This window comes from Sinohyriopsis cumingii, chromosome 8 (assembly GCF_028554795.1).
Source record: "Sinohyriopsis cumingii isolate HCF-2022 chromosome 8, ASM2855479v2, whole genome shotgun sequence".
Classification (NCBI taxonomy): Eukaryota; Metazoa; Mollusca; class Bivalvia; order Unionida; family Unionidae; genus Sinohyriopsis; species Sinohyriopsis cumingii.
The window spans coordinates 65,594,905-65,622,483 of record NC_142968.1 but is presented as its reverse complement, the minus strand read 5'-3'; the positions used below and the strand labels follow the sequence as shown (position 1 = coordinate 65,622,483).

At 33.6% G+C, this 27,579-nt stretch overlaps 1 protein-coding gene across 1 annotated transcript in view; it reads right to left on the bottom strand.

Annotated features, from left to right (window-relative positions):
• LOC149793706 (cilia- and flagella-associated protein 91-like) overlaps positions 1-26,873 on the bottom strand; it is a 34,888-nt gene extending 8,015 nt beyond the window's left edge. Inside the window, exons 1-14 of the mRNA XM_089967708.1 lie at positions 26,705-26,873; positions 23,746-23,822; positions 22,124-22,281; positions 19,928-20,017; positions 19,267-19,323; positions 18,102-18,286; positions 16,360-16,537; positions 15,622-15,717; positions 13,535-13,596; positions 12,849-13,031; positions 11,095-11,234; positions 9,933-10,049; positions 6,658-6,729; positions 2,801-2,947 (exon numbers count right to left, since the gene is read on the bottom strand). Of these exons, the coding sequence (XP_089823834.1) occupies positions 2,801-2,947; positions 6,658-6,729; positions 9,933-10,049; positions 11,095-11,234; positions 12,849-13,031; positions 13,535-13,596; positions 15,622-15,717; positions 16,360-16,537; positions 18,102-18,286; positions 19,267-19,323; positions 19,928-20,017; positions 22,124-22,281; positions 23,746-23,822; positions 26,705-26,774 (1,632 nt within the window). The 5' untranslated portion in view covers positions 26,775-26,873. The remainder of the gene's footprint in view (positions 1-2,800; positions 2,948-6,657; positions 6,730-9,932; positions 10,050-11,094; positions 11,235-12,848; positions 13,032-13,534; positions 13,597-15,621; positions 15,718-16,359; positions 16,538-18,101; positions 18,287-19,266; positions 19,324-19,927; positions 20,018-22,123; positions 22,282-23,745; positions 23,823-26,704) is intronic.
• Positions 26,874-27,579: the final 706 nt, after the last annotated feature.

The window sequence follows — 27,579 nt, the reverse complement described above, 5'->3', positions numbered from 1 at the left end:
ATAATATATCAGAAAGCACGGTGCTTACTCATAAGCACCAATCCCATTGCCAAAACGAGCTCAAATAGAGTACATAGGACAATTATATAGTCAAGTATGAAGAATCGAAGCTGAGTCAATAGGCATTAAGTGACTTATATACATATATGCCACTGGTTACAAGTGTTTGCATACAGATATGTCACTGGTTATGAGTGTTTGCATACAGATATGTCACTGGTTATGAGTGTTTGCATACAGATATGTCACTGGTTGTGAATAAGTGCCTGCATACAGATATGCCACTGGATGTGAGTGAGTGCCTGCATACAGATATGTCACTGGATGTGAGTGCCTTGCATACAGATATGCCACTGGATGTAAGTGCCTGCATACAGATATGTCACTGGTTGTGAGTGCCTTGCATACAGATATGCCACTAGACTTGAATAAGTGCCTGCATACAGATATGCCACTGAATGTGAGTGAGAGCATACATACAGATATGCCACTGAATGTGACAGCCTACATACAGATATGCCACTGGATGTAAGTGAGTACTTGTATACAGATATCCAACTTGTTGTGGGTGATTCATTGCATACAGATATGCCACTAGATGAGAGTAGTAGTGTTCTGTTGGAAAGAAGTTTATATTTTCTACCTTTCCTATTTTAAATTATGATTTAATATTTTCCTGATATCAGTATCAAAAGTAACATCCACATTTCCCCTTCATTCTGAGATATAAATTTTTTCTTTTACAAACAATAGTAATAAAAATAAATGTAAACGAAAAGTTAAATTATTTACTACTCTGAAGTTACTTTGATTCTGAATTTAAAGTAGAAAAATGGGTAAATGAAATAGTCAAGGTTCATTTTATTAATGTATTTTGCATATAATTTTGTAATGTGGCTCACAAAAAATGTTGAAATTTTTCTATGCAAATCAAAATTTCATCTTTTACATCTTATTTTTTCCTAATATTTGGTTTAAATGTTCAAATAAATGATACAAGTGCACCTTTACAGCATTGGTCAATAAAACGAAACCATTTTTCTTAGATTAGTGATGAAATATAGTACACATGAAGTTTACAAAACATTTAACATGAATGTGATTCTCTGGCCCCTTCATTAATCCACCACCAAGTGATATTTGGTAAGATAGGTTTCCAATTCCCCTGTATGTTAGTCTCACTTATTATTCTTTTCATGTGCTGGAAACGGGGTGTAAGTAAAATAAATTTGTCATACATTATTTTTTAAAATTTCTTTTTTGATGTTTTTTTTGTTAAAGCATTTTTTCAAAACCTATTGGATATTGCACAGAAAATTTGCATTAAGCCACTTTGATATGTGAGAGTTTTAGATAACTAACAGACAATAACATGGCAAATACCATAGGAAAATTTACTGGTCTTTTCCATTCTGTTCTGTACTTTTTTGAAGTTATTGGCAATACAGTAGCACAATGATCACACTACAAAAATGAATAATAATCACTCCTGGAAAAAAACAAATTGCATACCTTTTTAATAGTTCCCTATTTAGTTACAAAGGCTGTAAATATTAAAGTAATGCTGAACATTTTGTTTTATAAATTCTGTTATACAGTGTAACCTGCCTTAGCATACACCTGTATAGTTGATACCTGTCTGTAATGGACACTTTTGGGGATCCCAATGAAAATCCTTCTATACATTTACTTTGTATAGCAGACAACCATCTAACATTGGCAGCAGACAGTGATTTTTAGTAAACAACTGGCATAAAGCAGACACTGTGATTAAAAGGTACACATATTTGCTTCCATTAGATCCTGCAACAGTTGCTATCAAATGTACTCAGATTCATTATGTGAAGACCAGCTTGCTTTGTCAATGAACTACTCAGTGAACAATTACCATTTTCCACTAGTCTCATTAGGTCATAAGTGTTCAATTAAAGGCCTTACACAATGAGATATACCGTACAACACTGACTTCAGCAAAGAAAATATATTTAATGGTGAGTACCACACATTTGTTGTTTATGTAAGTACAAACTTTGCCTTATTAAACAAGACTGTAGGTTACAAATTCTAGCAGATAATATAAATGAAAAGTTTACATTTAGATTTTTTCCCCAACACTGCTGGAAGTATTGGAATCAAAAAATATCATGCTGAACTTTGAACTTTATATTTAAATTAAACTTTTGTATTTATTTTAAAATTATTTGTTGATTGCCAGAATTAAAATTCCTTAGTGAATTCAAATTTTCATTATAATTCTACTTTCATTTTTAATTAATTGTTCATTTCATTGTTTAGCTTTACCACTGCTGAATTCTGACATTTTCTGTACTGGAAATTTGTTTTTACTGAATGTAACAAAACCGCAGTAAATATTCAGTAGGAATCCTGTTACCTCTAGGAACATCTTTTTTTCCACTTTATGCAATATGCAGTCATATCTGCATGTGCTGTAAAGCATTTGAACTGTATATACAGGACATCTGTATGTAAAGGACAATTTGTCGTGTCCCTTGACTGTTCTTATGTGTAGGTTTCACCATCGTTTCTATCTGGAAATGAGAGTCCTAAGGGGACTTCAAGCTCTCTATGCATCAACAAAAGGTGTGGCAGAATAATTGAAGACAAGGATCAGCTATCTGAAGTGAGATGCCGTATTTTCCAGGACCTCCAGTATCTACCCCTGGAATCTTAGTTTCATAAAAATGGTCTTCCTGAACCATTTGTTGGAGGCCTAGTTGTTTGAGATTTGTGGGTCTAGACTTCCATTTTCAAAGTCCTACTGAGGGTTCTGACATCCTACCTTGTGCTCATGAAGCCTGCGCTGCCGCTGTAGTGACAGAGTGGCCTGCTTTTCCTGCTTCTTCATTTGCTGCTCTGCTTCCTGCAGGGCATGCGTGCTTCGAAGCTCTCGGATCAATTCCATCCTCTTCCCCTTACCCTCAAACATCTGAAAGAATTGTATAATCAAAATTTATAAAATATCTGAAAGAACTGTATAATCAAGTTTATCAAACATTTGAAAGGATTGTATAATCAAGTTTACCAAACATCTGAAAGAACTGTATAATCAAAATTTATCAAACATCTGAAAGATATGTCTAATCAAGTTTATCAAACATCTGAAAGAATTGTATAATCAAATTTATCAAACATCTGAAAAGATTGTATAATCAAGTTTATCAAACATCTGAAAGAATTGTATAATCAAATTTATCATACATCTGAAAGAATTGTATAATCAAATTTATCCAACATCTGAAAGGACTGTATAATCAAGTTTATCAAACATCTGAAAGGATTATCTGATCAAGTTTATCAAACATCTGAAAGGATTGTCTAATCAAGTTTATCAAACATCTGAAAGGATTGTCTAATCAAGTTTATCAAACATCTGAAAGGATTATCTGATCAAGTTTATCAAACATCTGAAAGGAAATTTATCACAGGATATAATGTATACAAAATAATGCGAAACACTTAACTCTGATGAGTTTCAAATTTTCATGGAGTAAATATATACTTGTGGGTACCTAATTTCATGGATTTGTCATTTACAAAAAAACAAAAAAAACAAAAACAATGATGCATATGTCTCTGGAAAGGATTATGGGTTTAATCTATCTACATTAATTAGTCTGATTAATTAAGTTATTCATTGCTAACATCAGGCACAAATTAAGAGATCTTAAAGAAAATGCTGATTTCTTTTTCCACTCATGTCTGAGCTAACACAATTAATACCACCACTATGGTAATCTTAAGTAATTAGGTTCTCAGGTGTTCTTAAAGACTGCTATCAAAGCACAAAGTTCTCAACAATTAGGAATCAAGTGCCTGAACAAGGCCAACGATTGTAAACCTCTTTTTTATAATCTTTCCAAGTGACTGGGACATGACGTATACAAAAAACTCACTGGAGCCACAAGTATTCCATGATTCAGTTTGTTGACCAAATTCTGATACCCTATGTGAATGCCGTACATGAATTACTTCCTCTTACTCAGTATAATCAAAAGGCAGTAGCAATCTTTGAGGTTTTCAAAGCACTTTGTGAAGAAAGGCTGATTTCCCGCTTAAAGGTAAACAGGATTATACCACTTTTTGTGCCAGCTGCATGTACAGAAAAGTTGTAACTCCTAGATTTAATTGTTAACAATTTTTACAAGGAGGAACTCAAATCACAATTTCATGAATGGTATTCAACACTGAATGGGAGGACAGGTCAGGTCTCAGTTGACCTAAAACATCTAACCATAAGCCAATTCACTTAAAGTGACTTATTTGCATACATAACAAAGTAGTACTTCAGAGAGATTCAATCAAAATGGACTTTGAGAAAGTGGAACTAATCTGCTGATTGTTTATTAACTCATTCGGCCCCAATCCTGCCTGTAGGCGTGATGAAACTGTACCCTACTTCTGAGCTCTGCAGCATCAAGGTCATTTAAGATACACCAAAGTGGGTGGTATTACAAAAAAACAGACAGATATAGCTCTACAATGATACCAAATAATCTGGACGTTCTAGTTGCACTACAAAATACAAAGGGAAAAACCTAATTTTTTGGACCCGTTTTTTTTCACCCAAAATTTTCGTTCGTGGTCGGAATCCAATTTTGTGTCTGGATTTTAGACCTTTTGGCCTCAGATCTCAGGCAGACCAGTCTGAACTGCACACAGACAGGTGAACCTTTGCAAAAACTAGGATAAGGTAGGTATTTGGAAAAAAGAGTGGTCTCCATATGAAAATAATGGGTCCATTAAGCAACAAAAAATAAATAAAAAAAGAACTCAAACTTGTACTCTTCTGCTCATGCACAAGCAAAATAACCAATGGAAAATGATGTTTCTAATACAAGTAGGCATTAGTCTAATGGAAAATAAAGTCAATGTATTACGATGTATTCAGAAATAGCCCCCAAAATGTCTTTCCTACTCGCATTTCAGACAAAATCAACAAAAGTCTCCAGGGCCGAATGAGTTAAGCAGTTTGTTAAATCTTCACAAAATTGTGTTTATAAAGGGAATATGAGAATTGGGAAAAAGGACAGTGAGTAAATCTGTTGTGATGCATCAATTAGAGTCAATGCAATCTTAAGCGAGATTTCATGTTCATGAAAATTTACATTTAATTAAATAATAATCAATCAGTTTTGGTGTTCCTCATCAACACACTTATCCTAATGTATATTTCACATTCTCAGCACTGTAGATAGCCATGATAATAAAACAATGAAAGAAACATGATTGGAGTTTTTAATAACAACTAATGTCTGACAGCTGGTGGTAGACAGATGGTATTTCATTCCATCATATGAAATTTATGAATTTACGGACTGAATAATTTGTATCTATTGTAGGCTAGTTTACAAAAGATGGAAGTTAATAACTTCATCACATCATGATATCACAAAAGGAAAATATGCAACACTCGAAGTGTTGAATTCAAGAGTTTTCTTTTTAAAATAATGCAGTGCTGAATAACCCTGGAAGCAAGATAACATCCTACAAAGTCACTAAATGCATTTATTAAGGCTAGACATCTCCCAAATGTCCACACATCAGCAAACAGTATCATAATGTACTGAAATGACAGAGATATCCCATTAGTTTTTTCACATGGGCAAAATATATCTCATATATTCCCTGTTTACATGGTTGGCAGATCAGGGTCCATGGAGCTTGTTCCAATTAGATTTTGAAGCAAATATGAGACATTGATTCACCAACTCATTATGCAGTAGCTGGATGCACAATACACATGACTAAATATAGTAAAATAATGAGTGGAAACATATTACCACTCTATATCCTCACCATGTTCTGAATAGTAAAATAATGAGTGGAAACTCATTACTACTCTATATCTTCACCGTGTTCTGAATAGTAAAATAACAAGTGGAAACATTTAACCACTCTATATCCTCACCATGTTCTGAACAGTAAAATAATGAGTGGAAACATATTACCACTCTATATACTCACCATGTTCTGAATAGTAAAATAATGAGTGGAAACATTTAACCACTCTATATCCTCACCATGTTCTGAATAGTAAAATAACAAGTGGAAACATATTACCACTCTATATCCTCACCATGTTCTGAATAGTAAAATAACAAGTGGAAACATATTACCACTCTATATCCTCACCATGTTCTGAATAGTAAAATAACAAGTGGAAACATTTAACCACTCTATATCCTCACCATGTTCTGAATAGTAAAATAACAAGTGGAAACATATTACCACTCTATATCCTCACCATGTTCTGAATAGTAAAATAACAAGTGGAAACATATTACCACTCTATATCCTCACCATGTTCTGAATAGTAAAATAACAAGTGGAAACATTTAACCACTCTATATCCTCACCATGTTCTGAATAGTAAAATAATGAGTGGAAACATATTACCACTCTATATACTCACCATGTTCTGAATAGTAAAATAACAAGTGGAAACATTTAACCACTCTATATCCTCACCATGTTCTGAATAGTAAAATAATGAGTGGAAACATATTACCACTCTATATACTCACCATGTTCTGAATAGTAAAATAACAAGTGGAAACATTTAACCACTCTATATCCTCACCATGTTCTGAATAGTACAATAATGAGTGGAAACATATTACCACTCTATATCCTCACCATGTTCTGAATAGCTCGGCCTCTAATGACTTGCTGCAGGAAAATAACAGCAAGATCCTTATTCTCTTGCTCCTGACAAAAAAAAACGAAAAGTTGTGTATTATTACATTTTGGTATATTTATGATTTTTCACAAATCCATGTACAGTTTTGTTACTGGATACATACAGTATCAAGTAACAAATAAATAGGTGTGTTTTCTGACACATCTAAATGCAATTTCTATACACTCATTTTTAAGACTAACAAAAGATAAGTATTATTAAATTTTTATGCCAGATAAGACTGTCAAAAGACAGGCAATATTCACTTTTACTAGCTATGACTCAAAACGGATATTCAATTTTTCACTCACTAAGGCTCACAAAAGATAGATATTATTCAAGTTCTCACTTGGAGGCCCTGTTGGTCGAGTGAGTTAAGTACTTGCTTTTACTGATCACTTTCATTTCATCTCTGTCTGCATGGGTTCGAGTCTCAGGATCGGCCAAAGTAGTTATTTGAGAAAGCTTGTCAGTAGCTTCCAGTGGGTCAGTTGTTCTTACTAGGGTTTTCCTGGGTTGTTCCTCCACCAGTAATACTGGCTGCCATATAAGCCAATCTTCTGCTGTGAAATGGCTTTAAAACCCAAAGCAACAACAACTTTTCACCTACTATGATTTACCAAAGATGGACATTATTATATTTTTCACTTGCTACGACTCATCAAAGAAAGGAAATTGATTCACCTCTGTTTCATATCAAATGATTACATGGGTCAGATCATGAACATGTTTAAGTGGAATGTGATGATAGAAAAGCCATGGTAATCCAACACAGATTGTAACAATTATAGATTGAGTGGAATCTGATGATGGAAAGCCAACATAGATTGTAATGATTATAGGTTGCAATGGTTTATAGTGTTAATGGTTGTGAAATACAACAGCTTATAACTGAAAAGAGAATGAGAAATACAAAGTGTAAATAATAATTTAAAAACATATAAAAGAGAGCTGTAAATAATAATTTAAAAACATATAAAACAGAGCAAAATACCCTTTATGTGGCTGGTTGGGCAGTCTCAATAGGCTATTTACATCAAGTACAATATGCTTTATGAAGATCTATATGATCTTTTTTAGCCATAACTTATATTCCTCTTTGTCATAAAAAATACTTTACATGCATTTAAAAAGTAATGTATTCGTGTCTATCTTCCATAAATGCATTCTCATTTTTTCAAATTAAAAACAAAAGGTGATTGTTAAGGTGGAAAATGAGTCAAAGTCACAGGACAAAATATTTCACAAGATGAAAACTAGTGAACATATCATTTTACAATTTCCATTTTTTCTGTAATCACTTCAGGAATCTTCCTTACTCTATGTGCAAGCCACCTGCAAATTTTCATCCAGGTTTGTGATGTCAAACCAATGTTATTGTGCAGAAACCGTGTTCCTCCTTTCAATTATGGTGAACTTGACCCATGACCAATTAATCCCAAAATCGATAGGTTTCCTTCTTACCCCAAATTGCAAGCAACCACAATGTTTTCATGAAGTATGTGACCATTTTTATCTTTTCAATCACCATGACCTTGACCATTGATCTTTTGAGCCCAAAATCGAGAAGCTTTTCTTCCTAACCCCAACTATAGGCTGTGTACAAATTTTGGTAACTGCAGATGGTAGAAACTCTAATTATTGTGCAGATGCCATTTTTCTTCCATGAGTTACAGTGACCTTAAATTATGACCCCAACATAGATAGGGTTCTTCCTTACCAAAAAATGAAAGCTAACCAAAAAGTCTGGCAGCTGTAGATGGTGAACAACTCTAATTATGGTGCATACACAAAACAGGTAACAGAGGACAACATCAAAACATGACATGCCCTGCTTGATGTCACTAAGGAAAAAAGATAAATGCTTATATAATATTAATGCTCACAACAAGAGTCCTGTGAAAGAAACTTATAATGTCAACGGAAAGAACAGAAGACCTTGGGTAGTCAACAAAAGTATACAAGACCTGGAGTAATCAACAGAACGCATACAAGACCTTTGGTAGTCAACAGAAAGTATACAAGACATTTGGCAGTCAACAGCAAGTATACAAGACCTTGGGTAGTCAGCAGAAAGTATACAAGACCTTTGGCAGTCAACAGCAAGTATACAAGACCTTGGGTAGTCAACAGAAAGTATACAAGACCTTTGGTAGTCAACAGAAAGAATACAAGACCTTGGGTAGTCAACAAAAAGTATACAAGACCTTGGGTAGTCAACAGAAAGTATACAAGACTTCGGATAGTCAACAAAAGTATACAAGACCTTTAGCAGTCAACAGCAAGTATACAAGACCTTGGGTAGTCAACAGAAAGTACACAAGACCTTTGGTAGTCAACAGAAAGTACACAAGACCTTGGGTAGTCAACAAAAAGTATACAAGACCTTGGGTAGTCAACAGAAAGTATACAAGACCTTGGGTAGTCAACAGAAAGTATACAAGACCTTGGGTAGTCAACAGAAAGTATACAAGACCTGGAGTAGTCAACTGAAAGTATGTAAGACCTTGGGTAGTCAACAAAAAAATATATAAGACCTTGGGTAGTTTTCTTTTAGATGTACGACCTGCCATAAATTAGTTATGAAGACTATCTGCTGCAGAAAACATTTACACTCCATTATTTTGTCATGTTGAAGATATTCACTCACTAAACAGGTGCTCCTGTGTATTTCATAAGAGGAGTCTATGATCTTAAATCTGTAAATATCATGAATGTTTAAATACTGACACAACTACTATATGGACAATTAGTGACAGAGTACAATTAGTGACAGTACAATTTGTGACAGAGTACAATTAGTGACACAGTACAATTTGTGACAGTACAATTGGTGACAGAGTACAATTAGTGACAGAGTATAATTAGAGACAGAGTACTTTATCCTATACTTTTCTACGAAATGACCCTTACTTGGGGATAGATATTCCTCTAAAAGTAGTGCAATAAAATGCAAACTAATCTATGCATTTTTAGTAATTCTGGATTGCATGCACCCTTAGCTATGAGGAAAAATATCAGATTATCAGAATGTTATATGCTGTTATTTTTCACAAGCAATCAAGGCAATGACAAAGGCAATATTGCAAAACTGATAGTTATTTATGTTTGACTTTTGAGCTGATGCAGCCAAACAACTGTTTATTCACAAAATGCTTAAAGAAGGATTCTGGTTGGTCACATGAAATCAAGTAAAAAGCTTAAACTATATCACAATATAACCCCAACTCACCTCAGATGGAACTTCCACAGCTGGAGTGGGTGGGCGTGGTACTGGTTTTTCAATCTTCTGTAGGAATCGTAGAGGTTTGGGAAGTTCTTCACCTTTTGTTTTGTTTTCCTTAATAGACTGAAGAAAGAAAAAAAAAACAATTTTAAAACTGCCACAAAATTTACCCTGTCTGCACATTAAAGAAAGAATTTGGTGATGAGAAGAAATGCAAAATAATTTCATTACAAATTTACCTTACACACTGACTTTTGCAACTTGTTTCAATATGTAACCACTTTCATATTTGCTACCCACTAATACTGTTCATAGTTTGATAAAAATAGTATTATTTTATGTATTTATTTATTACTTGTCTGAATAACAAAGGAAATCTTTTGCTTGTTTTTTTTTTCTCAATATTTTGTTTACCTAACATTAACTTTAATGACTACAGATACTGCTTCGGTGGCCTAGTGGTTAGTGTGTCCACCTTGGATGCGGAAGGTTGTGGGTTTGATCCCTGGCCGAGTCATACCAAAGACTTATAAAAATGGTACTAACAGCTGCCTCACTTGGCACTCAGCATTAAGAGGTTAGTGTTAGGACTGGTCGGCCTAGTGTCAGGATAATGTGACTGGGTGGCATGATGTCCCAGTGCTAGACATCAATATAAACTGCCACACTGCAGACATCATTGTGATATGACTGAAAAATTGTTAAAGCTACGTTAAAAATCCAAATCACACAGACACAATAACTACAGAATGGGAAGCACAAGGCTGAATGGAGATACATTTGATTATAAAGGTAAAGGTAAATTTATTATTATAGGTGTGAATAATATTGTTTTGTCTAAATAGAGTTTTAAAAACCAATAGTCTACACATGTATATCATCAATTTAAAGAAAACTGTGTTATGTTCTTCATAAATGTCATATGAATTCTACAACATTCCTTAATTCATGTATCATTCATTAATGTAACATTCTTTAATTCATGAACCAATTGTATCATATGAAAATAAAACCAAAACAAAGAAGTACTTCTGGACAGGCTTTAAAATGGTTTTGAATCTCTTCATATCTCTCCTGGCCTAAATTCTGAGATTACAATCATATAGTTTTAAAAGTAACTGAATAGATTTTCTGTGTTTATAATTATTTTTCGCTAATGGTAATGTACCTCATGGATATCCATAAGTTCCCTCTCCTGCCTGTATTTGCGCTTGATAAAACCAGCTTTAGTAACAGTTTTGGGTTTGGGAGCTTTTATTCTAGGCTGGGTGACAAAATCAGGCAGTGAAGCTTCCAATTCCAACAGACCTGAAAGGCATTGAACAAGTCATATACTGTAAATCACAAAATGTAATTTCTTACAATATTACAGGCACAATAAATTTTAACAAAATGTATCATCGTACTTAAAACTACTAACAAATTTACCAATGATAACTAAAGTTCAATTTAGGGATATTTTTTCCCCATTGCTGTTTTTAAGAAAACCTTTCATTAGAACACAATGTTGGATAAAACACAATCTTGATGTGACTGTCAAATTGTTCACGCCAAAATAAACAAGAGTTTGATTTAATAATTTGACCAGACGTGTTGTATTCTTAAAGAAACAAAAATGTCCTTTCACTGAATTGTCTTTATTTCAATAAAGATACTGTAAGTTTACATTGGTGATGTTCATTTCAGTCGTGTCATTAATAAATCATATTTATCTTAACCTATTTTTGAAAGACACGTGCCTTTAGAAAGCTGATAATTGTTGATCTAATTATTATTGAACCATTAAAACATGGCCATTAAGTCTTCTATGTATTTATCTTCAGTGCATCCTGTATACAATCACAGCATGATACAGGGTAAGCAATAACTGACCTATGTTCTCATCAAATGACTTACACAACCAAGCACAAAAACTGTGGTCAAAAAGGTCTTTCACCCAAATTTATAAATTAATTTATTTGCCTAATTACATAATTGCTAAACATTATCAATCTTGCAGCTTATGGTTGTTAAAATTATTAGGCAAAGCTTTAGAAAAGATAAAAAAACAGTGGCCATCATGCACGTGTCCTTTAGCTGTGATATCAGACAATTATCATGCAATCAATTGACCAAAATATCATATCAACCACTTTAAAAAGTTGCAACATTTATTCCTTAACAAGAATTCATACTGTAGTCATCGAAATAATTATCTAAGTATTCAGATACGTATGAAATATATCAGAGAAAATTCTAGTTTGAAATTTACATAGACACTGCTTAATGATTTTTTTTTTAAATACATGTGTATACTTACTAAATCGTAAATGTTTGCTATCTGTCCTTACATTATTTTCGGGTTACTTTTTGCACTGAAGTTAGACACATCATTTTATAATTAAATATTACATCATCTGTAGAAGCTAGGGGACTCTGCGGACCCCAACCATCACACTATCATGGGATTTCACTATATACTAGCTTGTTGGCAATGGCTAAATAAAGGCATGTTGGTAATGGCTAAATAAAGGCTTGTTGGTAATGGCTAAATAAAGATCCTATATCGATAGTTTACAGTTCTTTACAGTTAAACATGGTATTAATAGTACTGGATTAACAATAATGTAAACCATAATGATGGAAACTGATAAAAATAAAATATTCATAATTCTGTGGTAAGGGGCAGTCAACTACTAGAAAAATGATGGACATCAAGACAGCATCAGAAAAATAAAATTGCCAGATTATCTGATCTTAAATAGATTAAATGCCAGTGTAAAGTTGTGGTCACTTTCCATTAGCAGGACTAAATGTATAAGTACTGTGCATAATTAAATTTTTACAATTTTCCTACTACTATTGTTAATCTTATTATTATTATAATTATTATTACTATTATTATTATTATTATCATTATTATTATCTACATTATATACTAGCCTTGGTAAGTGTTGAGATGTCTGCTTTTAACAACATAATGTTCTGAGCTCCGGTCCAAAAATATTCCGATACGAGTCAGAGGGGCATATGTCTGTGAGCCATAATCAGAGTAGTCCTGAATGACTTGGCGTCTCTCTAGTTTACCTTCCACTTTTCTTCGCTTCTCTGTCAGTTTTCTGATCACTGTACATACAGAAGAAAAAAACAATATACAGCAGTTTCTTACAAAACATGTTCGTTGAACAATATAAGAATGATGTTACAGCTGGCAGCAGTAAAAACTAGAATGGAATATTAGAATTGAAGTTAAACATCTGGAATTACATGCACTCCCTTATAAAAGATATTTTGTGTATTCTCCAAGATAGAGAGAATGAAGAGAAAGTTGTCAGCTCTTTTTTAAATTCCAATCATCTGACAAGTTAAAATACAAAGTTATAAAGGTAAAGTATCGCTAGATAAAGGAACAGAAACAGTTGATGGCTGGTATAAACAGCAACCATGAATCCATTACGAAACAACTATGACTGAATTTTATATAGCAACCTTTATAAATATTTGTAGTTGCTTTCTCTGTCATGATCATGATCCAATAGCTTTCTGAGTTTATGCATGCTTTTTTTTAAAAATAAGACTAAATATAGAAAACTTTAATACACAATCTGAAACAATTATGCAAATCTTACTTTTGATATGTTCATTGCGGATCTTTCTAATCTTAGAATCTTTCTCCTTCTGTTTCTTTGACCTATAGAACAAGAAAAAAAACTATAACTTAATGGGAAAGCACACATCACATGCCCACAAAAGAAATATTTATCTTTTTTTTAACTCTCAATAAAATTATTTATTTTTTCCGTCCCTCTTTTCTCAAATCTATTTACATTCATGGTTAGAACTTTACACTATTTTTATTACAAATCTGTGGTAGTACAAGTTATAATATACTCCCAAGAAAACATAGTTTAACCTCCTCAACTTGAATGTGCACTAAAACAACATTATTGTTAATAAAAAAAATAATAAACTTCAAAAAAATGATCATGTATCAAACTTTATGAACATTGTTAAAAATGGAGAGTTATTTCCTTGAAAACTATTTAAATATGTAATATAAAAAGAAAACATTCAAGTCTGAATCAAGTTCACAGTTTCACACATAGCTTATTATGGTCTCTTGCTCAAAGTCACTGATGTCATGGGTCTAACCCATGACTAGATGCCAATCCATGACAGATTAACCAATCACTGATGTCATGGGTCTAACCCATGACTAGATGCCAATCCATGACAGATTAACCAATCACTGATGTGGGTCTAACCCATAACTGGATGCCAATCCATGACAGATTAACCAATCACTGATGTCATGGGTCTAACCCATGACTAGATGCCAATCCATGACAGATTAACCAATCACTGATGTTGTGGGTCTAACCCATGACTGGCTGCCAATCCATGACAGATTAACCAATCAATGATATGGGTCTAACCCATGACTGGATGCAAATCCATGACAGATTAACCAATCACTGATGTTGTTAGACCAACCCATGACTGGATGCCAATCCATGACAGATTAACTAATCACTGATGTTGTGGGTCTAACCCATTACTGGATGCCAATCCATGACAGATTAACTAATCACTGACATTATGGATCTAACCCATGAATGGATGCCAATCCATGACAGACTAACCAATCAATGAATTCTGGTATCCAGAAATTTTCAAAATCAGTGAAAATATACATTATTCTTAAATTTCCAGTTAAATGTAGCACTGGTGGAGCCAACAGACTTAGAAAAATTACTAATTTTGTTTCAGAGTTTGTTACACAGTTTTCGCAAAATGTCACTTGGACGTGTATTTATGCTTTGAGGTTCAATCTATTCTGATAAATTTTCCTATACCTATGGCTGCCATGTATAGCCTATAAATTGCTGAAAAATGGCAAGATAAATAATGTTTGCATGAGTAGTATAAACTGCTGATTAATATTATGTACTTATTCATGTTATTGTACAAAATAATATTGAAAATAGTGTTCAAATGGCCAAGTGATATTAAGTGATTTGAATACAGCCATGACCACTAGCTCCTATGCCTGATGGATTATCATGCCCATTACCATTTTGTATTCTGCCCTAATTACTTGATTTGATACATAAGATATAATTAACAAAATAATACAAAGCAGACCTACTAATGATTGATTGTAACAATGCAATAACACTTCTGTAAATCAGAGTTCAAAACACAGTCAGTGCGTAATGAAGTTCTTGTGAAAATGCTCATGGGAATCTCTGAGATGGTTGATAGACAATTTTAATTTTGGAATCCAAAAAGTCATATTACATTTTTGATGATTACTCTGAAACCAAATTAAAAGATATATCTAAAACACAAATTTCACTTAATAAGACTTATTTTATTGGTATTATTTCTTCAAATCTTTGTAACAGTTGACATTACTAATATTTCAAATGAATGGTATCATCTATGATTATTTACAGTGTACAAAAAAAAATTGTCAAAAAAAGTTAACAAAATATGCATCTTTTATGAAGTTGTTTCAATTTTTGGGGAACTAACTCTTGAGGCCTCATATAAAATTTTATTTCAATGCATGTGAGAAAAACAAAATTCATGACTGGATGGATGAGTATGGATTAATAATATATTCCCTATCCATCAATGTGGACAGGGGCATGACAATTTAATGTAGCACTACAGTAATTTTTATAATGTCCAAGGTAAATGGTATTTGTACCATAATCTATCCAATCTCTTGATGTTAAGTTCCTGGTGGTTTTCTTCCCTCTGTTTCAGGAGCTGCTTCAGCACTTCTAATCTGGCTTCCTGAAGTCTGAAGAAAAAATAACAAGGCTAAAGAAATTATGACAAAAAAAATTATATCACCATTAATGAACTTCAGTGAAACCTGTCTAAAGAGGGTAGCCACTAAACTGGGCAACTGTGTCTTTTACATACAAGTGTTATCTATATTGATGAGTCTCTTAAAAGATCTGTATATACAAATGTGTACTCTAACATGTGTTGTTATACTTACAATGATAAAATGAATGGTAAAGCAAAATTCTGAGATTTAAACATTTTGCATCATGGATGCTACCATCAACATTGTATAAATGGAACAAAAACATTAGTTTAAACTTTCAGACAATCTGTATGTCAATCTTTAACAAAATTGAAGAAAATCAAACTTTAAAGAAGTCTTATAAATATTAAGGTTAATTTTAAATTTGGTTCCATCCCATGTAGTCCTTTCTCATGTTTTTACCATATATATATATATATATATATATATATATATATATATATATATATATATAATAGTTCAAAATAAAGAAAAATGCAGCATGAACAATAAATAAATATCACTATGCAATAATATATACTTCAAGGGAGATAATTCTATTTCAGCCAATCCCCCTCCATTATGGACAATTCTATTTCAGCCAATCTCCATTATGTACAAAAATCTCACTTTTCAATTTCTGATTCTCTCAGAGCCCATTCTTTTCTCTCCATCTCATCCATCATCTTTTGTCGCTTCTCCAGCTGAGATAAATCATTCAATGGTGGTAGAGTTGCCTCCCATGCTCTCTTGGCTCTAGCTCTCTCTATCATCTCAACCTCCGCTAAACCTGCTGGCAACCCTCGGCCTATCAGAGTACAAAAAATGTCAGACAGTTAGCATTTAATGTACATTTAAAAAAATGTATTGCTGAGTTCAAACAGTTCTTTTTTATGTCAGTAGAACTGCGTGTAGATAGGAAAATATACCATGAGTGAATGATATTGTACATTTTACAAAAATTTACGTGACTGATATTTTTAATTAGAAAGTACTACTAACTATCACAGACCAAGCAATGTAGCTTGTGAGGCATCTTATGTTAGCCTGTGTAATGTGAATGACAATGAATAAGTAGATGAGGTGCAACAATGAAAAAGCAATAAAACTGTATATTTATGTTCATTTTATAAGAAATCTGTTAAACTAAATAAATTTTATCTTCCAGGTAAGATTATTTGGTTCTTTGCACAAAATACAAAATGAAATTATGTGAAATAAGAGCTTTTGTCACAATGGACCCGCCCATTACAATCTACTCTGAAGGGTCTTAGAAAATTTGTGTAGGGAAACCAAAGTTAGAAGGTGATGGGTATTCAGGCCGCAATAACTCCTCCAAAATATAATATGGTATGCTTTAAATGCAACTCTTTTAAGATCTCATAAATACAAGCAGCACCTCATGTAAAGATAAAATATGACCTTAAACTTGATCCACAAAAGTCATAACTATGTCAAAAATGAAGACGATGAGCCTAATAGCACACAATGTAATGCAGGTGTATGAGGCAATTTTAATACCAAATCGTAACATAATATATTTAATGGTTCATGGACTTGCCAATTACAAGCAATATCCTATGTGAATATATGATGTTAATTGTCATCGACCATAACTCTATCCAGTTGATAAGACAACAGCTAAAAATGCCACACCTAATTCTATGAGACACTGTTCATACCAAACTGCATAAGAACATGTTGAATTGTTCTTGAGCTATGTTGGCTACAAGCCCCATCTTACGAGAAGATATGAAGTTAAGTCTCATGGGCTATAACTCTGTCTAAAATATGAGCTGACAAGAACAAAATACATAAAAAACGATACATCTAGTTCTATTAGAATATGATAAATGGCTACAAACCACATCTTGTGTGAAGAAGTTAATTGTCATGGACCTTAACTCCATCCAACATTTAGCTGACAAGAAAAATGAGCATCAAAAACAAAGATCTAATTTTATTAGAACATGTTGAATGGTTCTTGAGCTATGCTGTTTCGAAGAATCTGAAGTGGAGATGGTGTAAAATTGATCAAAAAAGTTAATAACTCCATCAAACATTACACCACAACATATAAAACCTTAAAAAGGCATACCTTCATGTAACAGACATTTCAGCCACCAAATGGCAAATAAGTATGTATAAGGGTTGCACAGCCCTAATGGTTACAAGAAGTATGAACAAACAGACAGATGGAATGATGGAATTTGTTAAAGATGATTACAGTGGAAAAACTGACTCATGATAAAGGTCCCAATTACTGATATGCTGTATTATCTCACCATTTAAGATGGATAAAAACGAGTCCAACCTTAATTTTATTTTACAGTTTAATGAATATTAACTAAGGCATACATGTTAATCCATACCATAGGAAAGAGTGGCTAGCGTCAGCAATTCTGGGGCCGATCCAGGTCGGACAACATATTCTGGTGTGTAGGGATCTGTCTGAGCCTCTGAGTCACGATAATCTGTCTGAGTCTCCACAGTTTTTGTTGGAGGTGTGGGTGGTCTTTCCAAACCCATCTGATCAGGCCCAGCCAGAGGATCATGTCTACACACAGAAATAACAACCATTAATAACAATCCCATTACTTTAATTATTACATAGCCATACTGACTACAGTAAATTTCAAAGTTTCCACTGCTTTATGCTGTAAACACATACCTGAAGCTAATGGATCATACCCCAAATGACTGTAGTTATAACAAATGTAAAATTAACACAACTTTGCAATTTCACAACCTGACCTTTGATCTGTCAATTGCAGACTCAACAGAAGCTGCCATTCCTTATATGTAATGGAACTTGAAGAAAGTAAATCTATCAAGTGGAACCCAAAATAACAAGCTTAGCTCCTGTCACCTTGAACGTTCACCTCTGGGCTCAAGAATCAATAGGAAGGTGTCTTTGTCCAACTGCAGACTACCTGATAACTATATCAAGGTAACTTGATTTTGTTTTATAGAGCTAAAATCAAAATAATTATAATGTTGGCTCCAGTAACCTTGACATTCATTTCTTGACATCAAAATCAGTAGGGATCTGCCTCCATCAATTTAAAGTCTGATGAAAATTAGGCCAATGAAATCTGACTTGTCATACAAAAAGGAAAATCACATTTTCATCTCCAATGACCCTGATTTTGGAACCAACAGCGCCACAAGATATATTCTTCTTACTATACTCATTGACACACCACAGATGAGGATTGAGAAAAAAAGAGCACAGCAAACTTAAGTCACACTACAAATAACACCATGAATGTACAGATGGATGGATGGATAGACAGACAGACAGATGGAGAAGCAGACACTGCTATCACATTATATCACCCATACCTCTTGTCAGGCAGATGACTAGTCAAGTACACTTACTTAAACTTAAACATTATTTTGGCTGATTCTGACAATATTTCTTTGGAAAAGAAAAAGAATATCAGCAAAAATGTTATTTCCACCAAGACTCTACAAGAACAAGAATAATTTGGCAATTTATGTAAACATTTGGCAATCAGTGATCACCTGACATACCTTGCTGTTGCTAGGAGATATTCTGGTGGAATCTGTTGAAGGAATGGTATGATTGGTCTGGAGAAAGAAAAAAACTGATAATGGGTTATGGTTTGTTTTGTTAAGTAATTTATGTTATAATATTTATGAATCATAAATCTGTGCAAATTCAATATAAATTTAGATTAAATAATGTGGTTGACAATTAGTTTTCAATAATATTTCATCAGCAAAACAATTATGACATCTTATAATTGACTTCTCCATGCAATCACCTTAAATGAAGTACAAAAATGATCAATTAATAATCAATGATATGTCATACTTTTAAGAATCTATTACAAATGATGAAAAGTTTGACCAATGCCTGTCACTAATTTTTGGCATAAACCTTCACAAACTTAATCCTTGTTCTACAATTTTAAGCACAAATTTCTTTTCTTTTTTTATAATAAAAGAACAACTTGTATTCTGGCACAATTTCAATTGCATCACTTTAAAAATATCAATGTTTAGTTTGTGCTTCTTACAAGATCTCCTACTTCAAATGTATGGTTAAAATTCCGTAGCTTTGCTGATTCATACTTTAAGAAATAATAATATAAAACTGTAAAAAAAAAAACATATGAGATGTCCTTAACTGAAATAACTTTTGGAAGTGTTTTTCTGTCTGACTCATTACCTGCGAAAAAATTTGTAGCGATCTGGTCCAGAAACTTCTGTCACTGGATACTGCTTGGATGGAACTTGGACTGAGGGATCATAGTTGAAACTGAAATGATATCAACATCAAATATACTTTAAAGTTATATTGTTGAAGTTCTTTAATCATTCATATTTCTACACAAGTTTCCTGTACTTTAATATATATGAGTATAAAAAAAATCTTTTTTTTCTTGTTTCATGATGCTGATCTTTTTCTTTCATTAAGTTCACTTTCACTGTACGAAGCATTCAGAGCAAATGTAATGGCGATATCACTGACACAAAAATGAGTCAAACCTCAAATTAATCATTAATGCAGTAATAGTCACTGACACTCCATGTGTCAATAAGAGCCAAACTTGCCATATTTATTTATAGTGGTGAGAGATTTTCAGCTTCAAATGGGGGTTGCGTGGTCCCATGGAAAGTGTCACTGCATGTGACTCAAGTAACCAACTTTTCATCACAACTTAAAAGTTAACGTTTGATTAACCTCGTTATTTTACCATAATAGCCTGTTATTTTACAGGAAATTTACATTAAAAATATACATAATACATACAAAATATAATATAAATATAGACAATTGAATAATCAATTGACAAAAAACATTGTGATCTATAAACACTATGTGCTTAAAAAATGTTACTACATACATGCTAGTATATACTTCATTTTTATGGTCATGAATCTTTTAATCACACTTTGCCTTTCTATTTATTATTACATAAATGTTCTATTTGTCTGTATGTAATAGGGAAATATATTTCTGTACAACATGATTCTGAAAGGATAAATTGTTTGAGAAAAATGAAAATTGCATTATACTTTTAAACTAAATTTATTTTATTTTGGCTTGGTATTCTGCATTTTCTATATTTGCTAAAAAGGGTGACTGACCAGCATTCTGCCCATCCAGCATGTACATCAGACTCGTACTTTTCATAATTTTTGGCTTCAAAATCACCTACTTGAATCTTCATTAACACTTTTCCCTGCTCCAATAATCTGATATACTTAATAACTTTAAATATTGTTGTCAACATAACTATCATCATCCAGTATTTGCTGAAAGAAATCCTCATCTGAAGATAAACCACACAAGGAATCAGCTGATTTGGGGTTTCTAGGTAGCTTGTATTTTAAACACACGATTGTATAACTTCTTTGATGCAAGTGCAAATTACGACATAATATATGTTCCATAGCACAATGTGCCAATCAAATTTAGTTTAACAATCATTTATGTCTTGTGACTAGCAATGCAAATGACAGGTTCCAGGTCAAATTTCATCAGCGCTGTAGTTTTGTCTCATCTATCAACAGACTAAAGACATACAGATTATTATACTTGCAATATCTGAAAAAAATAGATCATCTTCCTATAAATTTCATGCAGGTATGGCCTGATATAAGGGTGGTCAAGTTTGCTAATCCTTTTAGTAAAAGACTATCCTATGCCGACACCACATGATCTGACTTGGAAACAACTGGCTTCTTTATCCCTTGTTCTAGAAAGTTTGATCCAGGAATGTGATGTAGAACTGATAAAAGTTTTGCAGAAACCATTTTTCTTCTTTCAAACACAATGACAATCTTTTGACAACAAAATCTATAAAGTTGTTTGTTAACCCAAGTGCAAGCCAACCACAAAGTTTGACCAATATGAAAACTGAACTAATATTATTATATGAAAATCATTTTTGTTCTTACAGTGACATTGACCTTTTGATCCCAAATTTAATAGGTTTTTCCCTACCCCAAATGCAAGCCACTCTAGATGGTGGAGAACGTGAGTTATTGTGCAGAAACTAAACTGGCAGATTGATGAATGCACTACACCACATCATCATATGTTCCACATTATTTGAAGTTTGTCTTTCTAAATCTTGTAAATATCTTAGTTGTTGAACTTGCAATGTGTATCAAATCAAGGCTTTGTGATGCTGGTCTGCATAACCTTGTCGGGAGACAAGTATGATAACTCTACATCGTGGAGAACCTGAGTATTGTTCAGAAATCAAATAGGGAACTGATGGATGGATGGATGTATGGATGGAGGGATAGACAGACAGACAGATAGATGTTCAACACTATTCAAAAATATGTTCCACTTTACATACAGGAAGCCTGTCTTTCTAATTCTTTTAAATATCTTTGCAGTTCTACTTACGTTGTGTATCGAATCAAGGCTTCACGATGTTGGTCTGCATAACCTCGCCACTGTCTGGTAATAAATTTAGGTACTGGATCTGTTACATCAAGTCGCATTTGGAAACGAGGATGATGCCGCAGCTCACTGAACATTGTATTATAGATGGGCACCCTTTTCTGTAAAAAAATGTTAGGAAAATTACTCTCTACTTTACCCAATTACAGTGAAAGAAAATTAATCATTATGATAATATGTTATCTTTATACTCTTTAGAAACAAGTACCACACCAACCTTCTGAAAGAACAATGGCAACCATATGAACATTACATGCGGACAGATGTCATTTTAATGAGATGACAATGCAATGTTCTGAGCCTTCATGAAAGATTTTGTAAGAATGTTGATATTTGGATGTGGAAAAGATTGTAATTTTTGGGTTTTCATCTAAAATTCTTAACTCATTCGGCCCCGATCCCGTCTGTAGGTGTGATCCAGTTTCTGCATTCATTGGCTGATCCCGCCTGTAGTTGTGAATTGTTTCCTGTATTCAATGGCCGATCCCGTCTCCAGGCGTGATGAAGGTGTGTTAGATACAACGTCTCTGATTGGTTAGAAATGGTTTATTCCAAGAACTAAACAACTATTAAACCAATCAGAAATGATTTTACTTTCATTTGTGGAAATTTGAATTGTTCTGAAGCAAAAGGCTAAAGTTTGAGAGCGGTTTAACTACACATGTTCTGTTCATGAAAATTTGTAAATGTAGGCGGACGGAAGAGTGATTTTTGATGAGAGCAAAAATGTGGAGTTTCTCGGGTTTGATCTTGAAAATATTGAGCAAGCTGAGGAAAGATATGTTCAGCAGTTGAATATTTTGTGAGATTTAGATTTGGACATAGAAGTTTCTGAGACTGAATCGTCCGAAGATGATGATGCTGACAGCGATGATGATGGAGTTCTTGCGGATAAACATTGCACATAAGTTTGTAAATACTGGATAAATAAGTTGTGAAAGACTTCGACAAATAGGGAAAAAATTACATCAATGTGTCAACAAATTCATTTGAAATAAATGGTGAAAATTTCATAGATTTTGTTTGGATATAAGAAGAGAAATTAAGGTAAGAGTGAATGCATGTGCACGCTGTTTTCAAACAGGTAAAAACTATGGGGCACAAGCAGCTAGACACAGCTTTGTGCTTCTGAGGCATATCAGCAGAGATACTGAAAACAGTGCTGGGGCCGAATGAGTTAATTAAAAAAAACTATTTTCTGTAAAATTAACAAACATATAACAAAGACTGTAATGTGTACCTAGATTTGTCAATGTCTACATGCTGTGCATCTATAAAATCAATTAAATGACACACACACCCCCCACTGGATTCAAATTTCATTTTTTACAGTGTTTGGAAATGGACCCAATTCTATTTTGGACACCCACACCAGCTCAAGTTACATATCTCAAACAGATTAGTCAAATATATTATTTTATACAACAAGCTGGATATACACAAGAACATGCCTATCTGTATTTATAATTATGCAGGGTCCTCTATTTTTAACCAAGTAAGGAAATGATAAAGCCATTAATTTGTATAATTATTCATTTTCCCAAGATTTAACTACTGATACTCACAACTCTGTCTGTCCCAGTATGGGCCTTGAATGTTGATCTGGCATGGTCCCGTTCACTGGATAGAAAGAAATCTTTTTCTGAAACCAATAAAAAAACAAGTTGTTAAAACTATAAGTAGACTTTTTAATTCAAAATAAAATGAAAATGGCACTACTTACTCTTTCATGTATAGAATAGCATTTACAATGTTTTTGTTAACTCCAATTGCTATTATGATCAGAATAGACAAATGCAATAATCATTCAATATGAGCATGGCTGAAAAGAAGAAAAAACATTTACAGAGATTTCAGTAACAATTTTCATTTTCCTTGTGTAACTTTCAAGTCTTGTAATATACAAGCATGTAGGTGTAACATCAAGCCAGAAGAGGTGTGTGTGCATGTGTGTGCATAGAGTTTAATGCATATCAACAAAATCCTGGTTTATAGTATCAAGTATATGTTACACAAGAGAAATGGTCAAGGTGAAGAAAAATTGCTGAAATCTTTAGCAGATAACACGAATGAATTCACAGCAGTCTATCATAGTAAAGTCTATCACTGCTCTCAGTGGTAAACAGCATACAAAAGATTGTGACATCCTGTGCATCAGGAAAATTGTTGATAGCAGAAAAGACAGCGCAAAGTTATCTGTAACAAGAGTTTTAAAAAGCAAAAACTAAATATTTAATTATTTTCTACATCTTTTACATTTAACTAAAACTGATTTGTCATAAGCAGTATAAAATGCTTTTGAAAAGTAAATGATCACCATATTGGTTTGTATTCCTCTGTCATTGTTTTGTAAGTAGTCATGCACTGTTGTAAGAAGTTACATATCACAGGAGTTTCCCTGTCAAAAGTCATAGTTCAATTAAAATACTGTTTTTTTTCTACCTGTTCAAGAAGATATTTTCAGGAACAAATCTACACCACTTCCAACTACCTTCTCTCCAGTCGACCTTCCAGACATGTTTGAAAATTTCTTCCGTGACAAAGTACAAACCATTAGAGATAAGTTTGACACTTTCAACTGACTCTTCACCATACAGTTGGGATACAGAATTTGAGCGGCAACCATTAGCAGCATTTCAACCTGTCTCTATGGATTTCGTACGTACAATCCTGATGAAGAGTGCACCAAAGTCATGTGAACTTGATCCAATTCCAACATCACTGCTGTGTGAGTGCTTAGATTCAGTATTGCCTTCACTAACTGATATTTTTAATTCCTCTCTCTCATCACCGTCTCCAGCATGTATTTGGTATTCATGATACAGCCTTTCTGTGGTTCAAGTCCTACTTGGTCAACAGGACACAAACTGAATACACTCCTGCCCAGTTGATCTATGTTGTGGTGTTCCACAGGGGTCTGTTCTTGGACCTGTTCTCTTCATTCTATACACTCAGCTGCTCTCAAGTGTCATAGATCATCATCCAGTGTCTCAACAATTGTACACTGATGATACCCAAATATACAAATCTAGACATCCAGCGGAAGTTGATGCTAGCATCCAAGGTGTAGAGAGATGCATTTCTGATGTGAAATCATGAATGACATGTAACAAGACGCAGATGAATGATGATAAAACTCAGGCCATTCTGATCACAACACAAAGACTTTCTCATTCACATCCTTTACCTCAAACAATAAATATCAGCAACACCAACATTAAATTCACACAATCAGTACGAAACCTAGGTGTTACTCTGGACAGTACTCTCACACTGCACCAATATGTCTTGAACATATGCAAGGCTGCATATCTTGAGCTGAGACACATCAGCTCCATTCACAAATATCCTTCAGCTGATGCCACTAAAACACTTGTGTGTTCATTAGTACTTTCAAGACTGGACTATTGTAACTCAATTCTGTCTGGTTCGTCTCAATACCTACTCCAGAAACTTCAAAAAGTTCAAAACACAGCTGCTCGGATCATACTTAGGGCACCACAATCAGAGCACACCTCCCTGCTGCTCTGTACCCTACACTGGCTATCCATTTGATCCAGAATCAAACACAAAATTTGTTCTCGGTGCTAAGTTTCACTGACAGACTCTAGTCCAACATACCTATCCGATCTCACCCATGTGTACAAACCAGCAAGATACTTATGCTCCTTTTCTGACAATCATATACTCATTATTCCCACTATGAAAACAAAGTTAATGGAAGTTTACAATGTAATAGATGGACATGCTCGGATCCATTTCCAGGTCCTGGACAAGTCCATTTTCAGCAAATGGGTGTGTCACGACTACAGATCTACATACATAAGTTGTTTGCTTTCCAATATTTACAATGTCGAATCAAACAAAGGAAAACAATGACAACAAATCTGCTTTTTATGTGGATTTATCAAGCAGTTTAATTTCTATGTTCATGTGTGCAACAGGATTTAATTCCAAACTCTCAACGTAATGGTTGCCGAACAGGATGAACTACGTCATTATGTTATATGCCTATTGTGTATGCAATATCGCGCCGTGTTAGTATGGAAAGTCCATTAAGCAAGAAAGGATGCAAGGGATGCCAGCATTAGTGCCATTCTGGTCACAGTCAGGTTAGAAAATATAAATCAATGAATCAATTGACTAGGTTCTGTGCACTTTACATCACATCAAACGTTTTCGTTATTGAAATGAGTAGGGGGGTACAAACAAACGGGGATGTATAGTCAGACTATAGTAGTGTGAATTCAGTACCAATGCAGTCATTTTTCAGTCATACGATTTTTTAAAGTGTTTTAATTTATTGCAGTTTTCCTTGGCTTTATATATATAATAGCTGCATCTGTCGCCCTAAAATAAAAGCACTAATGGATATTTTAAAATAATATATATATATATATATATATATATATATATATATATATATATATATATATATATATATAAAACATCATTTGAAACCTCTCGATTATCAAAATCTGAGATAAACAAGTTTGCAAAGCAGTTTCAACATCTTATACTGACCATAAAGATAATCATGGGTTCTTGATGCTTGCATAGGAGCTTTCCGAAGTGTTTGCGTTTGTGTAGCCATTTCAGCCACTAGACTACGGGCTGTAACTACGCGATCTGGAAGTATATTATTAGAGTTTTAAGTCCACTCGATTGCGATCATTTCCAAACAAAGATGGATACCAACTTTACACGTTGTCATGGTTGCACTTCCTGTGAAGGTATAGTATCATCACAGTGTCAGTTTTGCTCGCCCTATCCAACAAATAATGATATTTTACACATTTAACAGTATTTTAAAAAAAATATATTATCTTCTAATTATTAAAACAGTTTTTCACGCCAAAGCTTAATGTAGACTAGTTGTTGGTTTTTTATCTAGAAAACGTTAAACCAGTCTATATCCCAACGCGAATAGGAGTTGTGTCCCTTTCACCGTACATTTTGTCCAATTCACTGCTCGACCAAACGCTGACATTGCTCATAAATTCTTTGTTGCATCCATTCATTCATTCATTCCTTATTTCCATATGAGGCTAGTCTAACAATGAAAATATTTATAAAAAAAAGGAGATGGACAAAAATTAGTACTTTCTAAGGAAAACAAGAGGAGAGAACATAATTATCTGCATTATGTGTCTAATCTAAAATTATTTTAATGAAATTAAACTAGAGTATTATCTATGCACATCTGTTGGATGTTCGCTAGGCAAGGTTCCGATATCTATACCTTGGCGGATTGAACAGATATATTAGTGCTTTGTCTTAGCGACATCTATTGGATTTCATGATTTGCTTACCTTAGTATCTAATCTCAACTAACCAATAGCGCGATGCATTGTTCATCGACCGAAAATAGTTGGGGCAATTTACCTAAACGGGATACT